Here is a 22,917-nt window from a genome sequence, read left to right on the forward strand (position 1 = left end):
CAGTGTTTTGGAGTTATTATAAGCCACCATTCTGGTGAGGTTGATACCTGAAGGATGAGGGAAAATTATACAAAAGAGAGGAAAGAAGCACACTCAAAGAGGTAGAGGAGAACATTGGTGGAATTAGAACTGATGGTCTAATTCAACTTGAGATTTTAAGATGTTAGCCATCAGCCACAGTACTTCTTGAAAGCTATTTGGACTTTAAAGTAATTGCTTGACTAAATGACACTGGCCTTATAAATATGAGTTGATGATGCCTCATATTGTCAGAGAATAGTTTCAGAGTACAGGCTGACAGTTTCCTAGGGAAGACGGAAGGAAAGGGAAAAGGATAGTCAAAAACAGAAAGGCACGCATAGTGACTTGTTGAGAGCTTAAATGCTCTGAAAGATCATCAATTAATAAGGATTAATTGTATCTTTCAACATATGTTAATGTATTTCATTAGATGTGTGTAGGACAAAGATTTATAACATTGTGTCTTATTCAAATAATAAAAAGGGGTGCTATTTGCTTTTTACAGTTTATGTTAGAAATCAAAGATATGTAAACTTATTTCCCATATTCTGTCATTATATCTTCTTCTTTCCAAGCCCTACTCCTTCTGAAATAACAGCCAAATACAATTTAATCATCTTTAAGAGATAATAAAGCAGGAATGATAAATTTTAAAACCATCAGTAGGGCTTAGGATTCAGACAGTTCCAACCCAGGCCCTCATTTGGGAGTAATAATAAAAAGATTTCTTAAAATCATAGAAACTTTCTTAAAAAACATAGGTGGGTGCCTGGGCGGCTCAGTCAGTTGAGCGTCCACCTCTTGATTTTGGCTCAGGTCATGATCCCAGGGTCATGGGATGGAGAGCGGTAAGTGGGGCTCTGCACTGAGTGTGGGGCCTGCTTGGGATTCTCTCTCTCCCTCTGCCCTTCTCCCTCCCCGCCCCCCTACTCTCTCTCTCTCTCTCTCTCTCTCTCTCTCTCTCTCTCAACAAACAAACAAAACAAGAAAACTTCCTTAAAACCAAATCAAAACAAACAAACAAATCAAAAACAGAAGTGAGACGAACAGTTGGGGTGGAGGGTCAGAGCAGTTTCTTTATTCATTTTCAGGACTGAAAGAGAGAAACCTGATAATGGAGTTTGTGGTGGCTGATGTTTTAGAAAGCACAGTTTAGAAAGTTTTAATTTGTCTTCAAAAGCAACAAAAAGACTTCTTTTATCAAACTGAAACTGAATTCATAGCCTTTTGAGCATATTTTGACTTGAATTCTAAATTCAATTGTGCTGTTGACCAGTTTTTGGGAAGGGGTGTTACAGTACAAAGAGCGTGGACTGCTGAAGCAGACTGACCTAGGTCAGAAACCCTGTCATGCCGCTCGTCAGCTTTGGGACCTTGCCCAAATAATTTAACCTCCCTGGGTCAGTTTTCTTATGCATAAAGGAGGAATACTTATTTCTAACACAGTGCTGTTGTAAAGTTAAATCAGTAAAATATCCAACATGCTTGGTATTGTCAAACCCTCAGTAAACTTTTACCAACTAAATTAATAAACAAGTTAGTGACATTTAATGTCAAATTAGACCTTGGACTCCAAAGATAACCTTTTCCTGGTTTTGTTTTGGTTTTAGGATTAAATAAATTTATTTTTATTTCATTCTTTTGGGGTAGGGTGCCAAAACCTGAATAAATGATTTTTAAAGAGATCCAATAAAAAAGAATCCAAAAATCCAGTCGATGCATTTTTTTTTTTTTTTTTTTTTTGCTTATACAGCAGAAATTTATTTTCTCACAGTTCTGGAACACATAGGTCAAATTGTGGGCAGGTTTGGTTGCTTCTGAGGACTCTCTCCTGGGCTTGTAGATGGACCTCTGCTGCCTGTCTAGCTGGTCTTCCCTGAGTTCCTGTGTTCTAATCTCCTTTTCTTGTAAGGACACCACTCATAGTGAATTAGGTCCCACCCCCTAATGACTTCACCCCCCCCCCCCCCCCAGTGACTTCATTTTAACTTAATTGTTTCTTTAACCTTATCTCCAAATACAGTCACATTCTGAGGTACTGGGGATTAGGACCGCGCTATATGAATCCTGAAGGGATTAAATTCAGCCTGTAATATCCCTGTACCCTACAACCCTATTTTAGCAATGACCTTTTCCACCCTTAAAGATGATTCTACTTAGTTTTAGGGGTGGTAACATAATTGTTATATTTTAATTATCAAAAACAATTCTGCTAAATAAGCACACAGTGACAACTATCACTTTAATCGGCCCTTCGGGACTCCCTGGGCCTGGGGCAGGCATGCAGAGGGTCAGAGCCCGGTCCAAGGGACTTGCTAGGGTTGGGGGTGAGGGGGTGGGGAAGGACTTCGCGGTCAGGGAAAGAACGCAGGTCAGCGGATGGCCCGTCCAAACGCCGCCAGCCAAACGCATCTCTGGGCTTTTTCCTCCGACATCTTGGGGGTGACCAGGTGACGTTAGTGTTCCTCAAGGCTAGTGAGCCTACGCTGGTGCAGGACTTCAGTTTACACAGCGCTTTGACAGCTTTTGTCTCTCGTAAGCCTCCTGTCCCCGGGGTGAGGCTGGCGGAATGGGTCAGCGGTCAACTGTTTACTCGGCCCACATTCCGAGGAGGAAAATGGGCCCCCGCGCGGGAGTGCGACTCGCTCCAGAGACAGTTAACTCAGCGACACCCGGGGGCCCCGACACCCCCAGGTCGGCCTCCTCGGCCCCTCTGCACGCACGCGCAGTCGCAGAGCTCTTCCTGCGAAGAAGCTGCGGACACTCAGCGGCGGCTGCGTCAGCGCGTGTGGCCGCGAGAGGGCCTCGAACGGCCTCACGTCACTGTGTGCGACGGCGCCTGCGCCGGAGAGCATGCTGCCAGCCGCGCGGCGAGGTCTGGGCCTCGTACGGCTGCGGCTCCTTCGGGGGTGGCCTGGGCTCACGACCTTCTCCTTCCTGCGCGGCCTTGTGCCAGAGCCTTTGGAGACAGCCCGGTCACTGTGTTGCGAATCCTCCCCTAGAGACGCACGGGATGGAGAGGGACGGCGCGAAGCGGCACGGAGGAAAGCCCCCGGCACAGAGTCGCCTCCGTCTCTCCCTCCGCGCGTCCGAGGCACTGGGACCAGACGTCTTTCGTCGCTGGAAAGCCTCAGACTGCCGACGCCACGAGAGGAGTCACCCCCTCAAGAGCGCGAGGACTCGAGCGGAGACCAGGGCCAGCCCGGTCCCGCCCACCGGGGAGCCGGGGGTCCCTTGCCGCCCTCCCTGGCCCAGTCCGGGACCGAGGTAGAAGAGCTTCATGGCTCCTCTTCCCGGTCGACTTCCAGAGAGGGGCCCTTTCGCGCTGGGGAGCTGATCTTAGCCGAGACGGGGAAGAGAGAGACACAATTTAAAAAATTATTTAGGTTGAGTAACGCCGGACACTTAAATAGTAGCTGGGGGACAGTCCCGTTCAGCGAGATCGTGGGGAAGTTTCCCGGCCAGATACTGAGGAGTTCCTCTGGGAAGCACTTCATGCTGAGGAGGCCGGCGTTGGAAGACTATGTATTACTGATGAAAAGAGGGCCTGCCATAACATATCCGAAGGTAATGCGGTGAGAATTAAGTGTGTACTGGTTCCAGAAAGAACAAAACGGATGCGGAACTGCAGTCCTGATTCATGTACTTAAAGCACATCTCAGGGGCGCCTGGGTGGCCCAAGTCGGTTGAAGCCTCCGACTTTGGCTCAGGTCGTGATCTTAGGGGTAGTGGGTTTGAGACCCGCGTGGGGCTCTGTGCTCATAGCTCAGAGCCTGGAGCCAGCTTTGGATTCTGTGTCTCCCTCTCTTTGCCCCTTCCCTGCTCATGCTCTCTCTCTCTCAAAAATAAACATTAAAAAAAAAAAAAAAAAGCACATCTCAGAACATTTAAATTGTTCTCAGGCTTAAAAAAATAATAATAAAATAAAACAATGCATATGAACTTTGCATATCTTATGATTGCTAATTTTGGGAGGAAACCGTCACCTTTAATTTTAATTTCGGAGTGTCAGTTCTCTCATCTGCAAAGTGAAAAGAATATTGACTTACTATACAGAGTAATGTGGACTAACGAGGCACTAATAAGTACTTACATTTGTTTCCCATAACCATTAAGTTTGCAAATTCAGGACTCGAGAATGTTCAACTCTTTTAGTACCATATGGAGATATTTTAATCATCATTTAATAAGCCATGTTACTAGGGGTAATGCTTTTTCTCTTTAGAGAAAAAATTTTTGTATTAAAACATTTGACACTGACCACTAAACATAAAAGATATTCTTTATAAATAAATGAACTTCCTAAGGTTCCTTGTTATAGTTTTATCATAATCGTCCATTGCTAGTGGTTTATTTCAGTTTTTAATCATGGTCATACCGGTTCTACTTCATGATTGTTTCCTTAAATTCTCTACGCCTTTTAAGTGAGGGCCTTCTGCTGATTTCTCTGTTCTTTGAACTCCTATTGTTACTTAATGTCTGTAATTTTGGTATTATGCTAAAGTGCTGCTTTATTTACTAACCAATTCTTGAATCTCTTATTTCATCAAGTAAAATATAAGCTCGTGGTAGACTGGACCAGAGTTTAATCCTTTTTTTTCACACCTTTCTTCTCTGAGTCCAACACAGTGTTTGGTAAGAGTGTGTACTTAGTACATATTTATTGGTCACTGAGTCACCTATACTGTGTTTCAATCATAGGATATGAATATGATACTGTCGATGATGGATATCCACCCAGGTGATACTGTTTTGGAAGCTGGCTCAGGCTCTGGTGGAATGAGCTTATTTTTATCCAAAGCAGGTAAGAGATTGGGATAAATGAACAGGGTTTAGATGGGCAAAGAAAATGTTCGATCTTTCCTAATAACAGAAAGTAAAATGAAGATGTTTTAGAAAATATTCACATAACTTTGTGATCAAGAGCATTCTCCTTGAAACTAAATGCAGGCAACTATTTTTCTTTCCATATTGTACGTTCATTCTAGTCATTCTCTTTGTAACCCTCTCTCCATTTTCTGTGTTTTCTCTTGCTCCCTCCATGTATTTTAGGGCTTCTTCCTTTTTTTTTTTTTTTTAAACTAAACTTTTTATTGGGATGTAATGTAGCCATAGTGCACTGATCATAAGTGTGTAGACTTCAAAGAATTTTTAATGTAGTAACCATATCAAGTACTCATCACCCAGATCGAGACAAGGAATGTTGCTGCATCACAGAAACCTCCTCATGTCTCCTCTTGCTCATAATCCTCCTGCATTCTTTTTTAAATAATAAACTTTGTTACAGCTGTTGAAGGTGTATATGGGTAGATTTTATAAAGAGTACAGATAGAAATACACTGAATTAAACCTTTTGTTCTTTGACCTAATGCCATCACATACAAACATAATCCAGTTTATACAAGGTCAGGAAATTCATTCTGGCCTCCTCAAATCTTTTGTTTGATTCTTTTCTGTACATAGTTAAAGGCAGTAATTTCTTCACAGTGACTGATTCCTAAAGGCATTTGATAGAGTGAATTTATAAAAAATTTGTGAGAGGAGTGCCCATATTTCTAACATCTATAGTATCAGAGGAGTGTCATGGCATGAATAATCCCAAACTATGAGTGATCAAATTATTGCTATTTACTTTTGGGATGGATTTTTTTCTCCATAATTTTCTTTTCTAATTGTTTAGCTTATGCTATTGTTATCACTTATTTTTATCTTTTGAGAACATGATGCATTGCAGCTGGAGTTACATTTAAAAAGACATCCTTGAATTTAAACTTTTCATTAGAGAGGTCCCCCGGGTGGCTCAGTCTGTTGAACATACAGCTTCAGCTCAGGTCATGATCTCACAGTTTGTGGGTTCAAGCCCCGCATCAGGCTCTGTGCTGATAGCTCAGAGCCTGGAGCCTGCTTAGGATTCTGTGTCTGCCTCTCTCTCTCTCTCTCTGCCCCTCCCCCACTCACTCGCGCATGCACGTGCTCTCTCTCTCTCTCTCTCTCTCTCTCTGTCTCTCACATTCTCTCAAAAATAAATAAACATTAAAAAAATTTTCTTTTTTAAATTTAAAGTTTTCATGGCACCTGGGTGGCTCAGTTGGTTAAGCGTCCAACTTCAGCTCAGGTCATGATCTCATAGCTTGTGAGTTTGAGCCCCACATTGTCTCTGTGCTGACGCTCAGAGCCTGGAGCCTGCATCGGATTCTGTGTCTCCCTCTCTCGCTGCACCTCCCCCACTCATACTCTGTCTCTCTCTCAAAAATAAATAAACATTACAAATAAATAAATAAATTTAAACTTTCCATTAGTAAACTACAGACTGATGTGGGACAGCTTCCAAATGATATTCAAATCACCTCAAACAGAGGTGGGTGGAAAATTTTTGCTGTAAATTAAAATACGTATTAGTCTTTTGCAGAAACTCCACTATTACCATGGTAAACAGTTTAAAAGTTTTTCAGACACACACAAAAATACAAATCTCTTTTAAATGTATGAATGGCTGGGGTACCTGGGTGGCTCAGTGGGTTAAGCATCCAACTCTTAGTTTTGGTTCAGGGCTTGATCTCAAAGTTTGTGAGTTCGAGCCCTGTGTTGGGCTCTGTGCTGACAGCGTGGTGCCTGCTTGGGATTCTGTCTTGCTCTCTCTTTGACCCTCCCCTGCTTGCTCTTTAACTCTCACTCTCTAAAAAATAAATGTTAAAAAAAAAAGCTTGTACTAAAACAAAAATAAAAGGCCTAACTTCATCCATAACTAAAGAAATGTAAATTATAACTTCAGTGATAAGTTATTCAGTTTTTACTTACTTATATTTTCTTGTTTTCCTTTTTTAAAATTTTGTTAATGTTTATTTTGAGAGAAAGAGACAGAGCATGAGCAGGGAAGGGGCAGAGAGAGAGGGAGACCAGAATCCAAAGCAGCCTCCAGGCTCTGACCTGTCAGAACAGAGCCCCGTGCAGGACTTGACCTTACAGATTGCTAGATCATGACCTGAGCCAAAGTCAGACACTTAATGCACTGAGCCATCCAGACACCCCTATATTCAGTTTTTAGATTGACACAGATAAAAAGTTTGAAAACTTTTTCTTGAAGAAAGTATGGAGAAATAAGCACTCTACTACATTGTTGGTAGAGTGTAAATTGGTATCATTTTTCTGGAGGAAAATTTTGTAATGATTTTCAAAATAAAAAATTCACATACCTCTTGAGCTAGCAATTTCATTTTTAGGACTGTCATTTCATGAATACAAAGATTTAGGGAAAATAATTTTCATTGCAGTATTGTTTGTTATAGGGTAAGACTAGAAACAAGCTAAATGTTCATCAGTAGGTGATTGGTTAAATAAACTATGGAATAGCCATACGATGGAACATAGTAGCTCTTAAAAAGAATGTAGTAGATCATTAATCACTGAAATATCACTGGTAAGTAAGAAGGTAAGCATGGGACAGTATATATAATACATGTATGTTTTAATGTGTGTTAAAAACAGGGAGAGACACTTTACATGGTAAAGTAGGTAACCAAAGTAACATGGTTGCCTCTGAAGAAGATTGATTAAGGCTCTGCGATGCCATAGAGAGTTTTGTATTATTTGTATTACAGCATGCACTATTTGTATTATTTTTTCACATCCATATACTACCTTTGCAAAATAATTTTTTATAATCTTTTATGAACTAATAAATACAATGAAATATCATAAGTTGTTTTTTTAATTAAGTGGGATCACAAGGACAAGTCCTCAGTTTTGAAATACGAAAAGACCACCTTGAATTGGCTAAGAAGAATTATAAAAACTGGTGTGATTCATGGAAAATAAGTCATGTAGAAGAGTGGCCAGACAATGTGAATTTTATTCATAAGGATATTTCAGGAGCAACTGAAGATATAAAATCTTTAACATTTGATGCGGTAAGTTTTGTAAAGTGGGTGCTATGATATTATCTAATACTGATTACAAAGAAAACAGGCATCATACTTTATACGGAAGGCTCTTCCTTCATTATTTGCACCATTTCTATCTGTAGGAGGAACATTTTCCTTTAATATCATGATAGGATTTAGAGTAGAAAGACATACTGAATCAGATGTCAAAGTTGTTAATAAATGTGGAGTAATAACCAAACCAAATACGAAGAGGAGTGACTAACTTCAGCATTTCCAGGATAAAGGAATAATAATTTGGAAGCAGCATTGGAAGCATATTGATCCTAGTGCCTGACTTCACGTTGTGAGATTTGGGGGAATAAATGGCCTCCATTTGTGAGAGAATAGCCAAGAGGAATCTTTGAACAGTTAATGTCAGGATGTAGATGAGCGCTCATTAAAGATGTTGAGGACAGAGGCATTTGTTATGAACACAGCTCCAGAAAGTGGAGTGGATGGATTTGTAAGGAGGAGGAGCACTGGGAGGTTCAGTTAGGGGAGAAGGATAGTTGATGACAGGATGATATTTTAGGCTGTGACCAGTTATGGTGGAGATGTGGGACGTGGAGGTATTAGGTGGCCTCAGAGTTTCAGAATTCTTTATTTATTAAAAAAAATTTTTTTTAATGTTTATTTTTGTGAGAGAGAAAGCTCTGGGGGGAGCAGAGAGAGAGAGGGACACAGAATCCAAAGCAGGCTCCAGGCTCTGAACTGTCAGCAAAGAGCCCGACATGGAGCTCAAACTCATGAACTATGAGATCATGACCTGAACCAAAGTCAGATGCTCAACTAGCTGAGCCACCCAGGTGCCCCTCAGAATTGGAATAAGTTACCTTATCCTTGATGATTCCATTATCATTTCATAGCTTGACACTACAGACTGAGGTCTAGGTAAGGAGTCTTCTTTGCTTTTCTTAATTGGCTTTTGGAAGGTTGGATTACTTTAGGACATTTATGAGGGAAACTGGTTGAAAAATGAGATTTTTATCAAGACTGGTTCCTATCTGTAGCGTTCTTAAAATCTATAGTTTTGGTGACACAGATCCTGGACACAAGGATCACAATTCCGTTTTTTTTTTTCTTCCCCTTAATGTTTTTGAGAGAGACAGAGTGCAAATGGGGGAGGGGCAGAAAGAGAAGGAGACATAGAATCTGCAGCAGGCTCTAGGTCCTGAGCTATCAGCACAGAGCCCAACGCGGGGCTTGAACTCTGAACTATGAGATCACGACCTGAGTCGTAGTCAGACACTTAATCGACTGAGCCACCCAGGTGCCCCATACAGTTTTTTTTCTTTATCCTTGTTTGTTTTGCATATTACAGCTCAGTAAGGGTCCCCCCCCCCCAATTTTTTTTTTTTTCTCTACCTAGGCTATCCATAAGAATGTCATAGATACCTGGGAGGTTAATTGGTCATCAGAAGTTTGTTTGATGATCATGACACACAAGGATTCTAATGATATCATTGAAGCTTTTTAGAAACCTGCCGAACCATCCTTGATCTAAAAGAATATTCCTTACTAGATTTATTCAGCAGACTCTTGAGCATAGTGCCAGATGTTTATCAGTATGAGAAATCTAGGAGGAGTCATACTCCTGCCATCCGAAATGATGCTAAACTGAACAAAAAAGGTGGAAAACCACAAAGAGAACAAAAGGAGAAAAAATGGCTAATAAAATATTTTTGACAAATTTTAAAAAGCCTAACCAGCAGAAGGGGAATGCACACAATGGGATACTGAAAATAGTATTATTTAACATAGTGAAATAGTGTATTATATCTACATCAGTAAATCTCAAAGACATGATGTTTAGTGAAAAAAGCATTATAAAAAATGTGTGTATATGTAAAATTTAAAACTACGTAAAACGGTACCATGTATCGTTTGTAGCAATATACATATGTTGTAAAAGTAGAAAATTATTTGGGAACATTACCAACTTCAGGACAATGATTATCTCTGAGGAGAGAAAGGGAATGGGGAAGAGGGAAATAAGTTTCAGAGTCCACTCAGCCTGGTTCACTCTTGGGCTCCCATAATAGCCAAGATGACGTTGGGTAATTTACTTCAATCTTTCTGTACCTCAGTCCCTTCACATATTAACAGGAATGATAACAATATTTCCTATTTCATAGAGTTGTTGAGGATTAGATAAGATACTTCATATAAAGTGCATAGAACAGTGCCTCATGTATAGTAAGCATTAAAGAAATATTAGCTATGATTTTCATCTTATTATTTCTCTCCTTTTCCTCACCTGTTTAAATTCTACTTTTCCTTCAAAGTTTAGATCAAAGGTCACCTTCTTCACTGGAATATACCTTACTCATCTAACTGGGGGATTATCATCATTCTCTGAATTATTGAACCACTGTTTCTTGATACAATAAGCATTTATTAAAGATCTGTTTTGTACTGCAATGTACTATGCTAAGACAGAAATGAAGTATACATTTAAAGGAGCTTTCATTCTAGAAGATAGACATACAATTACTGGAAAGACTCACAAGTGTGGAATACCACGACTGTAGAAATTAGGTGTCATGAGATGAAACTGCAAATTGCAAATGTAGTCATCGGAGGCTAGATAATGAAGAACACTTATGTATATTTCAAGCTAGGGCATATGGACATTATCTTATAGGTAATGGGAACAACTGATGAGCTCTTTTCTTTTTTAAATTTATTTTTGGAGAGGGTGGGGGGAGCGCCAGAAAGAGAGGGAAAAGGAGAGAGAATCTCAAGCAGGCTCTGAGGTGTCAGCACAGAGCCTGATGTGGGTCTCAAACTCACGAGCCACGAGATCATGACCTGAACCGAAATCAAATCAGACACTTAATCAACTGAGCCACCCAGGCGCCCCACTACTGATGAGTTCCTAATGGAGAAGCAGAATGTCCAAATTCCCATTTTAGAGTAATTCTTTTTTTTTTTTTTTGATTCCAGTGTAGTTAACATACAGTGATCTGTTTCAGGTGTACAATATAGTGGTTCAGCAGTTCCATGTATTAGTACTCATCAAGATAAGTGTACTCTTCTATTTTAGAGTAATTGTGGTGCAATGACGGAAGCTGTGAGTCTATGTAGAAAGCTATTGTAATGTTTCAACAAGATACAATGAGGTCCTGATCTAAGGCATTAGCAGTAGGATGACTTTGAACAATACTTCAGAGGTATATTTGTGGGGCTGGATAATTTTAATCCAAACAGAAGTGTCAAACTCCACAGATCCTTGAAAGAGAGTTCAAGGTAAAGAAAATGATGACTCCAACAAGTTTCTGGTTTGAGTGACTAGATGGAAATGTTCACTGAGAAGAAAGTATTCAACAGGATTGGCAGTTTTCTTGGTTGTCTGATTTTTGGTCCCGTCAATAACATAGACAAACTACACCCAAAGAAACCCATTAATGTTCATCGTCTTGACCCTTTGATTCAGTCACTGGGATCTTTCCTTGGAATCTAATAGGCATTTTAAACTCATGTCCAAACCTGAATTCTTGATTATTTCTGCCAAGCCTGCTCCTCCCATAGTCTTCATCATTTTCCTCATTGGAAAAGGACATCTCTATTCTTTCTGTGGCTTAGGCTGAAAACACTGGATTCATCCTGATTCCTCTTTGTCTCACATGCCACAACCAATCCTAATTGCAACTGGCTCTACCTTTTCAAAATGTATACCGCTCATGGCATACAATGCTGTTTGCTTGTTGCAAGTCCTCATCCTTCCTTGCCCTCTCTCAATCTTCTCTATGTATGGATTTAATAAGTCTGAATGTACTTCATGCCACTGAATTGTGAGTGAATTCATCTCTTACCATTTCCCCCTTTTGTCTCCACTGCAGTGACAGTGGCCTTCTCAGATTCACCAAGTATCCTACAGCCTCAGAACATTTGTATTTGCTGTTCTTTCCATCTGGAGCATACTTACCCCCTAAATTTCCACAGGGTAAGCTTAATGATTTTCTTCAGGTCTCTTTACTGACCAACCTATATATAAAATGGCATTTCCTTTCCTTGTTACTCTGTATCCTTCTTACTTTGCTTTATAATTCTATAGTTCTTCTTGTCACTTATCCTCCTCTGATTTACATATCTATTGGATTTTTGTTTAATGTCTATCCCTTTATTAGGATATATGTTCTCTTGAAACAGAGTTTCTTATTACTACTTAGCAAAATGCTTGGCACATGGAAGGTGCTCAGTAAATATTTGGTGAATGAATGATGAACCATTAATGCCATTTAAAAAAGACAAATAATGGAGTAATTTCTAATTTAATAAATATGTTGTTGTACCAACTACCCTTAGCTTTCAGAGTTATCCATCAATGAAAGCCACTGTATTTTCTATTTTGACCCTATTTTATTTTAAGTGATTTTTAAAAATTTTGTTTATTCATTGAATTCATTTAACAGCTTTTGTGAGTTATAGCCTTATAGTCTGCAGTTGAATAAAGAATAAACAAACAAGGGACATGATTCTTACATTTTAGAATCTCTGAAATTAATATTCATAACTTTCCTGTTGAGCATAAAAATACATATTTGAGATCATGTGAATTCCTACTGCCAAAAGCTGAATTAAAGTATTGAGTGAAACTTTATAAAGTATGTATTTGTATACATATGTGTATATGAAATACAGCTAAATAAAGATTCCTGTATTATCAGTATTGCCAAGCGTAAGACATGCCATTATGATTTTCATATAGTCAAGTACTATGACAAATTGTGTAACAGTAAATATGCTTTTTGGGGGGGGGAGCAGCAAAATGATAGTTAATAGTATTATATTTTAAAAAATGAAAACTGTAACTGGGTAATCGCTTTCTAAAGTGTATCATTATACCACAGTAAGGAAAGAAAACTTGTGCTTTGTTTAAAAAAAACTCAGTCTGATTTGCTTTCCTCTCAACAGGTTGCTTTGGATATGTTGAATCCTCAAGTTGCTTTGCCTGCTTTATACCCAAATCTTAAACAGGGTGGTATATGTGCTGTATATCTAGCAAAGTGAGTAGTGTGGCTATTCTTCTTTGTAATGTGATTTAAAAAAATTTTTTTTCATGTTTGAGAGAGAGAGAGAGACAGAGCCTGAGTAGGGGAGGGCAGAGAGAGGGATACACAGAATCTGAAGCAGGCTGCAGACTCCATGCTGTCAGCACAGAGCCCAACATGGGGGTCAAACTTGAGAACCACAAGATCATGACCTGAGCTGAAGTCGGACACTTAACCGACTGAGCCACCCAGGTGCCCCTGTAATGTGATTTTAAATACACTTTTATTTTGTCTTAAGTATTTGGTTGAAGTGTTCATTTTGTAACTGAATTAGAATTAGGTATATAGGTCATCTCATAAAACTTACGAAATGACATATGTCCCAATTAATTTATATTGCTGTTTAAATCATCCTTTACCTAAATGGTAATATAAGATGTGTATTTCTTCTGACAATTTAGAAGAAAATTTTTAAAAGTGTATTGTGAACAATAATGTTAAATTACGATCTCTGTATTTTTTTACTTTCTATGAAAGTGCTTATTGTGTGCTCTAATTTGCGTATTTGTTTTTCCCCTTTCATTTAACTATAGCCTTTGAATTTGGGTCAAGAGATATAGTGAACTTAAGTATAAAGTTACTATTTTTGTAGAAATTTAAAGTACATTTTTTCCACTTTTCTAAAAGCATCACACAGGTTATTGAACTTTTAGATGGAATTCGCATCTGTGAACTTGCTCTCACATGTGAAAAGATAAGTGAAGTTATTGTCAGAGATTGGTTGGTTTGCCTTGCAAAACAGAAAAATGGAACTTTACCTCAAAAAGTAGAACCTAAAATCAATACAGATTTACAATTACATTCTCAAAAGAAAGTTAGCATTGAAGATGAGATGTTTCAAGAGGATGACCATGGTAAGCTTCAATTTTATTTCATATGTGTTTGCAATAATAAATCGAGAATAGGCTCCTGAGTGTATTGACCAATAATCAGAGCTGTTTCTCAGGGATTTGGGTTTTTTTTCCCCTAGAGAAGATGAAATGTACTATTTCTTTGTTAAATTAAAATCTCTTAAGGGACAGAGTAATGTTTTTTTGCCTTTTATGTAAAACTCTGATACCTTTGAAGAATTGAACTTCTTATAATATTTGTATTTTACTTGTATCAAGGAGGTTGGCTTATGAAATACTTTAAATATACTAAAGGATGTTTTTAATTTAGATCAGTGATTATTACTGAAGGCAAAGAATAGGACCTAATATGCAAATGGCTAATATTCCAAAAAGCAACTTCTGGACACTGCTAGAATTTGTCAAAGAACTAAATTTAAGTCCTTGTTGTATGTACACATTATTTAGGTCTTGAACAAGTTTTCAAATATCCATTGATTTATGATATATAAGCTTACCCATTTGGTTATAAAACCATATACAAGTTTATCATTTAATCCTTTTCAAATTGTTTTGTAAGATAACTGGCAGAGTAGCTCCAAAACAAATGCTGAAAAAAATGTCTGAGAGAAAAAACTTAAAGAAACAGTAATTTGTATTTTAACAGTTTTGTGAGCAAATTATAACATATTTTATGTAGCTTATAATATATATTTTCTACAACAGAAGAATCACGTTCGGATTTTCCATATGGATCATTTCCCTATATTGCTAGACCTATACACTGGCAAACTGGTCATACAGGTGAGTGATGTTTTCAGGTCATATTAAATGGTGTTTTCTTCTAATTATTGTAATGACCTTACTTTTTTTCTCTCTCCTTAAATTAGCATTTCTTGTCAAGCTGAGGAAGTTTAAACCACAACTTAACTGAGTACCTCAGAGGGTAGCAACTGATGTGAAGAAGGAAAGGTATCAAAATAGAACTTTATATTGCAAAACACTACTTTCATAGATTGAAATTTTTTGCTATATGATTTGTATAACTTTTACATATAATTTCAAAAAATAACAAAAGCTGAAGGAAGATGTGTAACATTTCAAAACAATTTAAATGTCCCATTTTGACACTTGTCTTGTAGTTTGACATTTTGTAGTTAATGATTCCAAGTTGGTTTAGTTGAGCCATTTCATTCTTCACTTCCTGTAAACCACTCCATAGATTTGTCTTTCTTCATAAAATTAGTTTTCTTTTCTTTGTCTGATTGATGGTCGTTGGCTACCAAAATAAAATATGCATTTTAAGATAAATTTTAATGTATTTGTGTATTTTAAGTACATATTTTAATGGCTTGTCTGTATCTTAAAAAGTAGCGAAATCTGGGTTATAGTAAATAATAGGAAAACTGGTAAGAATCATATAACCATCTTAAAAACTGTAATAGAAGATGTAACAATTGACTCTTTTATCAGAATCAATTTAACTTGTTTGAAAGAACATCAGAATTAATTAGGGGTTTATTATTCATAGGCATCAGTTATTTAGCATTTACCAAGTACCCTACATTGTTTTAAACTTTATATAATGTTTTTTCATTTAATAGAGGTAGCTTATCTTTAAGGTTATCTATATTCTACAGATAAACAAAAACGTAGAGTGGCTAGGTTATTGTTTAGATACGGGTTTTTATAGTTTTTATGTTTGTTTATTTTTTGAGAGACAGAGCACGAGTTGGGGAGGGCCAGAGAGAGAAGGAGACACAGAATCCGAAGCGGACTCCAGGCTCTGAGCTGTCAGCACAGAGCCTGATGCTGGGCCCGAACTCATGAACTGTGAGATCATGACCTGAGCCGAAGTCGGACGCTTAACCAATTGAGCTACCCAGGCGCCCCAATGTTTTATAGTTTTTAAAGGGTAGTACCTGGGAGGATAAATGCTGCTATTCCTGGATTTATCCCTTAGGCTATTTAAAATAATAAATATTCTAAATAACATTTTACATATTTTTCATTTTTTGGAAAATTTTAACATCTCTGTTTTTTTAGACCATAAAGTTTAACTAGGCATTAAATAGTCACACAAATAGAAAATTGTTATATGCTCCAAAGTACAGAGTACTATAATAGAGGTTTTGCTCTGGCCAAGTAATTACCTATGCAAGTGACAGGTGAGCTGAGACCTGAATGGTAAGTACAAGTTAACTATAGCAGGGAAAATGAGAACAAAAAAGGCCAGTGATGCTGGGGTTGAGTGAAAGAGACCCGAAAAATAAGTAGGGGTCAGGTCATGCAGGATCTTCTAGACCTCTTAAGCTTGTCTATCCTAAGAAAAATAGGGTCTCATTGAAGGATTTAGTGAAGTGAGGGGTAACATGCTTAGATCTGTGTTTTGGAAAAAAATCACTCTCGTTGTATTTGGGGAACAGACTGAATCATATAAGCAGATTAGTCTTCTGATGTCAGATTTCTTTATGGTAACTATCTAAACACTCATACAGTAATAATGGCTTCATAGTTTTCATAACACTTCAGATACATAGAAGCTCTGAATTATTTTTTTTTTTTTGGAAGTTTATTTATTATTGAGAGACAGAGAGAGACACAGTGTGAGCAGGGGAGGGGCAGAGAGAGAGGGAGACATAGAATCTGAAGCAGGTCCCAGGCTCTGAGCTGGCAGCACAGAGCCCAATGTGGGGCTCGAACTCACAAACCACGAGATCATGACCTGAGCCGAAGTCACTTAACTGACTGAACCACCCAGGCACCCCTGAAGTACAATTTTAAGTTCTATCATGGAACATGCCTTTTTCTTCTGTCCTGTGTTTAACCAGTAGTGAAATTCTTCATGTATTATTTTAAATGCAAGTTCTAATTGTACTACATGGAGAAGGGGCTGGCTTAAGAGCAAAGAAAAGTTGTGCCTCTACTCCTATTTCACGTAGAATAATTAGTTTCTGTTCAGTACACTGCGCTCAATTCAACTATTGATGTTGAATTGAACAAGATGTCTTTAACGGTGTCCATTCTAATAAATATTAAGATGAATTGAAAACCAAACTACATAAGCAAATAAGCATTTATTTATATGGTTAAAGTCCAGCTTAAGCCCTTTCTCCATGTCTCCATTGAACATTAAGCATGTTAACAATCTTGCTTATGGGACAGATGTGTTCTTTTTTATTTTTTTTATATTTAAAGTAAGCTCTTTACCCATTGTGGGGCTTGAACTCACAACTCCGAGATCAAGAGTCGCATGTCCCACTGACTGACCCAGCCACACGCACCACCTACAGATGTGTTCTTTTAAAGTTAACCTTTCTTAAATTCGTGTCTGGCTGTCATCTCTCATACTGTAAACTCCTACAGATTTGTGACTGATTCCGTTGTCTTCCTAGTACCTTCCAGAGATCCCACCTTTTCCACCCACTAATGGTCAATAAAAATGTGCTGATGGCTGTAAACCTACATTTGATCATGTATTGTTTTTATCTGTTGACTTGGTTGTTCTGGGGGGAAATTTAGGCATACACCTCTTGGACTGTGGGGGACTTGGGAATTTGAACTCTACTTCAGAGGCAGTAGGGAACTCCTGAGGGTTCTCTGGTCATGTAAAAGGAGATTTTTCTGTTTTAAGTTAGTCTGTTAGTAGTGTCTATGAGTATTTGAAGGAAGGAAAAAACAATTGAATCAGCAATTTCACAGTACCACGTGGTATACATTATGAGGTGATTGGTTGTAATATATAAGCATGAGGTAAGGAAAAGGGGTAGATTTAAAAAACATTGTGAAGGAATAACTAGATAAGCCATTCATTGGCTATAGAGACAGTGAGAGCATATGCTTTCAAACTTTTATCTGCTATTCAGAAGCCCTTCCCCTTACTTTGCTGGGCAAAACAGGACTTAGTCAGTGTTCAGTTCACATATTACTTCCTCTAAAAAGCCTTCAACAGCCTCTAAAAAGTCTCTCACCCTAGAGTCTTTTGTACTCTTAAATGTTATATAATTAGCATTGCCCTATTACATCATTAATTTACAAACATTGATTATGCCTTTATTAGGTATTAGGATTTTAAACCAGTGTGACTAGAACAGTTGTAGTGACTCAATAAGGATTTGTTTTTTGAGGAAAAATTACTCGATTTTAGATTATATAACAGTTGTACTGTCCCATGCGTGCCTCTGTGATCCAGGAATAAGGTTTGATATATTGCTTTTTTCCTCTGGCTTCAGTCTAAAATCTGAGGAGTCCTCTGCATATTCATGTTTCAGAGGGATTAACTTAGGTGTCACAAGGCTTAAAAATGCCTAAGGTAAACAGTGTCATTTAGTATTAAAATAGGCCATATTCAGATAGAATTGGGTCCCATCTTGCTGCTTTTGTTGTTTTACCTTACAATTGTGACTTTTCTGAGTTTGTTTTTTCATCACTAAAAATCAGCTGCTGAGGCAGTAAGACACTGACCACTGCTCCTGATAACATTGTGTTACCCTTGAATGCCCCCACACCCCTACTGAGCTCACTCCCAGTTAAGCCTATTGAGGGAAAATGAATGTATATGTTTCCTGGTCAAGTGTATGATTAATAATTTTTCTTTACATCGAAAATTTACATTGAAAATGCCATCCTGAAACAAAAGCTTTTACATTTAACTTTAATATTCTGAATAAAACAGTAATGAGTAAATACTTGTTCTTTCCTGTATAGGATCTGTATATATTCTAAACCAGGGCTTCAGGACTTTCCTCCAGGGACAGAATGAAAGCACAGTTCCACTTACAACTCCCTTAAGTCAAGTGCTCCACTTTTCACCCACCATCTGTCAAAGTTGTGCTTTTGCTTCAAAGCAAGCCAACTGGCAGAGCCCCTTCCTCCCTGGGTGCACTGTGGTTTCTACTCTTTTTTTTTGTTTGTTTAATGCTTATTTATTTTTGAGAGAGACAGACTGCGAGCAGGGGAGGGGCAGAGAGAGGGAGACACAGAATCCGAAGCAGGCTCCGGGCTCTCAGCTATCAGTACAGAGCCTAACATGTGGCATGGACCCACAAACTGCGAGATCATGACCTGAGCTGAAGTTGGACGCCCAACCAACTGAGCCACCCAGGCGCCCCAGAGAGTGTTACTACTCTTTGATATCTACAGGGATTAGCTTGAGTAAACCATAACTGCTTGTGTTCTGCTTTCTATAAATATTTGTTCAAATTGTGGTTGGAATTCTCTCCCAATTCACTCCATACAACCTTTCATTAGGGCTGGTTCTTAACGCTTTCACCACTTCCTTAGCCCTTAGTTTGCTAAAAGACTTCTGTGGCAGCTTATTTTCATCACCAAAGGTAAGATTTCATCAAAGGGGGCAGCAGAGCATAATAGTTACAAATTCAGGCTGTAGTCTAGAGTCAGACCTGGGTTCAAATGTCGCTCCACTTTGGGCAAATGATTTAACCTCTCTAAGTCTCAGTTTCCTTATCTGCAAAGTAGAGATAGTAGTATTTATCATAGGGTTGGCTGTGAACATTGCAATTATCAATGTACAATGTTTAACATATTGCCTGGAACATTTTAAACATCTAGTAACTCTTACCTATTATAAGAACCAAAAAGTGTAGGTAAAAGTTGCTGGTATAGAAGGGAAAGATGTTAAAAGGCAATTTTTATTTTATACTTTAGCCTATGGTAGATCCAACTTACCTTAAGATACAAGTGAACAAATGAAAATTATGCTTGGAGGTGTTGCAAGGGAAGAGACTATACTGTCAAATTTGTTTAGTGATTTACTATGGCCAGGGAATGAAACAATGATTGAGGTGTGATCCCTACCCTGGAGAGTCTTAAGAGTTTGGTTTCTCTTTTACTAAAACTTCAGTAGCCACTATTAATCTCATAAGGATATAGCAAAAATAAATACGTGATATTCTGAAATAATGGAGGTTCATTATAGAATTTAGGCAGAACTATAAGAAATCTGTCAGTCCTATCTTGGATGAAAATCTAGAAAAAGGCTTTATAAGAAGTAAAAAGGATCACTGCTGGTAGAATATTATTCTGGCTTGGTTTCAAATGTCAGAAATACTCTATAAACATAATTTGAATGAAAATTATGGTGTGGTCGACTAAAAGTATTTCCAGTTCATATGATTATTTTCTAATTAATATATCATTGTGCAAAGCCATTTAAATACCAACAAAAATGAAATGTGCAAATAAATTATGATACTTATACCATGTCATGATTAAAAATCAGGTTTTCAAAGACTAATGACATGGGGAAATGCTTTATGGTAAGTGAAAAAAAGCAGGCCTAGATATAGTATGTTTCTAATTTTTTTTAAATAGTAGAAAAGTGTATAATATTACACTATAGTAATCAAAACTATGATTTTCACATAAAACTGACAAATAGAGAAATGGAATGGCATGGAGAGCCCAGAAATAAACCCACACATATATGGTCAATTAATTTATGACAAGATGTGCCAAGAAGTGGAAACAGTCTCTCCAATAAATGGTGTTGGAAAAACTGGACAGTCACATGCAAAAGAAATGAAGACCACTATCTTATGCCATGCACAAAAATCAACTCAAAATAGGTTAAAGACTTGAATGTAAGACCTGAAACGATAAAAGTGGAACAAAATGGAAGGATACTCATCTTGCCAATGGTTTTTGGATTTGACACCAAAAGCAAAGGTAACAAAGCAAAAATAAACAGTGGGATTACATCAAATTAAAAAGTTTCTGTGCAGCAAAGAAAGCCAAGAAAATGAAAAGGCAACCTTATGGAATGGGAGAAAATATCTGCAAAATATCTGCAAACCATTCTGTTCTGATAAAGGGTTCAAATCCAAAAAAATATAAAGAACTCTTACAACTCAATAGAAAAGTATCCAAATAAAATGGACAGAGGAAATGAATAGACATTTTTCCAAAGAAGTCATACAAATAGCCAACAGGTACGTAAGAAGGTGTTCAGCATCACCAATTGTCAAGGAAATGCAAATCAAAACCACAATGAGATTTGTGATTATTAATAAAGCATTTATGCTGTATGTAAAAAAAATCACAAGGATACACACACTCACATGCACATATACGCAATGGAATATCATTCAGCCATAAAAAGTAAGGAAATCCTACCATCTGTGACAACATGGATGACTTTGAGGGCATTATGCTAAGTGAAATACTTCAGAAAAAGAAAATAACATGTGATCTCACATGTGGAATCTAAAAACAAAACTAAACCAAAAAATGAACTAGATACAGAGAACAGATTGGTGTTTGCCAGAAGCAGGGATGCAGGGTGGGCAAAATTGGTGAAGGTGGTCAAAAGATACAAACTTCCAGTTATAAGATAAATAAATCCTGGAATGCAATGAACAACAGGGTGACTATAGTTCACAATATGTGTTGTGTATTTGAAAGTTGCTAAGAGAGTATATCTTAAAAGTTCCCATCACACACACACACAAAAAACTATATGTGGTGATGAATGTTAACCTATGGTGGTAATCATTTTGCAATATATCAAATCATTATATTGTACACCTAAAGTTAATACAATATTTTGTGTCAATTATATCTCAATTTTAAAAAGTATATAAAAGAAAACCAGTAGTTAATCACTGATAAAGCTGGTGAGATTTCAAGTAAATTTATTTTCTTCTTGAAACTTCTTTTGAATAAAACATTTCATAGAAAATGCTTCAGGCTCTTCAAATACTTAATACTTTAAAATACTTGAGATCCCTGGTGTGTTAGTGTAACATAAGTCACATTAAAAATCTTTTAGCTTAGGTACACTACCACAAAAACAGATACTGACACAAGACAAATAGTAACTGAAAAGGAGAAAACTTTCAATACTAATTCACTCATAATGTTGTGATATATAAATTACTATGTACCCCTGCCTGTAAGAACTGACTACAGGTCAATAAATGAGGTTTGTTAATAACTTGCATAAATCTAATTCTGACATATTACTAAATCATACCTTGAGAATAGCTATAAGCTTGAGAAGGATTGACTACTATGTCCATTGACTTGTGTGATTCCTGAGAATGTTTCTCCATCACCTCTACTGTATCACTGGATGAAGATGATGAAGACAATCCCAGTCTAACATATCTTCCTTTTTTGCCACAGAGTGAACAATCTACTGGGGTGGCACTAGGTCCTCGGGGCAGTTGAACTTCATCTCTGTTGTAGTTTCTAACAGCTCCACTGTGATGCACAGAGCGTTCCCGCTGCCATATATAATGGGTTGGGGCAATAGCCATAACCTACGGTGGAAAGCTTCCTTTTAGAATTTTAATAAGATTTGAAAATTTGGTAAAATTAAATACAAAAATTAAAACTCACAGCTAGCTCTATAACTAGATCTAAAAATCTAAGTTACTGTTGTTAAGAAAAAAAAAAAAGGCATCTCCAGATAAGACAGCACTACCTATAAAGTGATTCACTGCTTAGATCCTAAAGACAATAACTGACAAAGTACTTATTTCAAATATGAAATAAGACTGAAGCAACCTTCCAGGTTTTTCAATTCTGAGTATTCTAAGTTTGGGATAGATAATACAGTTAGTCCAAAATGACACATAATTTTTAACTGGAATATACTGGGTCAAAAATATCATTGTTGAGGTTTCTAACTATACGTTAGGCTAATCTTAACATGTTTGCAATTGTGGCAAGGGAAATGGTAAATAACACAGGTAATTTACATAACCTCTCTGTTCCTCAGTTTCCTTATCCATAATATGGAGAGAATAATATTGTCTACGTTAGAGGATTGTTGCAAGGATTAGATGAACAATTAATTATAAAACTCTTATAATTCTTCACTACATGTTGGGCATTGTTCTCTAAGGTTAAATAAAATCCTGCCTTTGGAGTCTGGATAGACCTATTTCCTTATCCTGACTCTGCCAATTGCTAGCTGTATGATACTGAGCAAGTTACTTAAACTTTCTGAGGCTCAGTTTCTATATATTTAAAATGAGGATACTATCTGCCTCACAGGACTTTTCGGCGGGTTAGATATGTGTAAAATCCTTATCACATAGTAAGAAGCTGGCAAATGATAGTCAT

At 37.5% G+C, this 22,917-nt stretch overlaps 2 protein-coding genes across 7 annotated transcripts in view; one reads left to right on the forward strand and one right to left on the reverse strand.

The window, feature by feature from the left end:
• Positions 1–2,521: 2,521 nt before the first annotated feature.
• TRMT61B (tRNA methyltransferase 61B) lies at positions 2,522–17,292 on the forward strand. The gene is given in 9 exon segments (XM_015064189.3): positions 2,522–2,723; positions 2,726–3,588; positions 4,723–4,825; positions 7,738–7,928; positions 12,861–12,952; positions 13,625–13,851; positions 14,554–14,631; positions 14,718–14,799; positions 17,026–17,292. Coding segments are annotated over 8 exon segments (1,731 nt in total). The 5' UTR covers positions 2,522–2,590; the 3' UTR covers positions 14,762–14,799; positions 17,026–17,292.
• The window catches only part of SPDYA (speedy/RINGO cell cycle regulator family member A), a 37,877-nt gene continuing 28,811 nt past the window's right edge, over positions 13,852–22,917 (reverse strand). For 5 of the 6 annotated variants that reach the window (XM_027033463.2, XM_053201065.1, XM_027033465.2 and 2 more), the window contains 2 exons: positions 21,821–22,109; positions 13,852–15,106 (listed from right to left, as the gene is read on the reverse strand). In XM_027033463.2, coding sequence (XP_026889264.1) covers positions 15,018–15,106; positions 21,821–22,109 — 378 coding nt within the window. In that variant the 3' untranslated portion in view covers positions 13,852–15,017. Of the gene's footprint in view, positions 15,107–19,229; positions 19,295–21,820; positions 22,110–22,917 lie in introns of all 6 variants that reach the window. The other variant, XM_027033466.2, reaches the window with a different exon arrangement.

The sequence above is a fragment of the Acinonyx jubatus genome, chromosome A3 (genome assembly GCF_027475565.1).
Source record: "Acinonyx jubatus isolate Ajub_Pintada_27869175 chromosome A3, VMU_Ajub_asm_v1.0, whole genome shotgun sequence".
NCBI lineage: Eukaryota > Metazoa > Chordata > Mammalia > Carnivora > Felidae > Acinonyx > Acinonyx jubatus.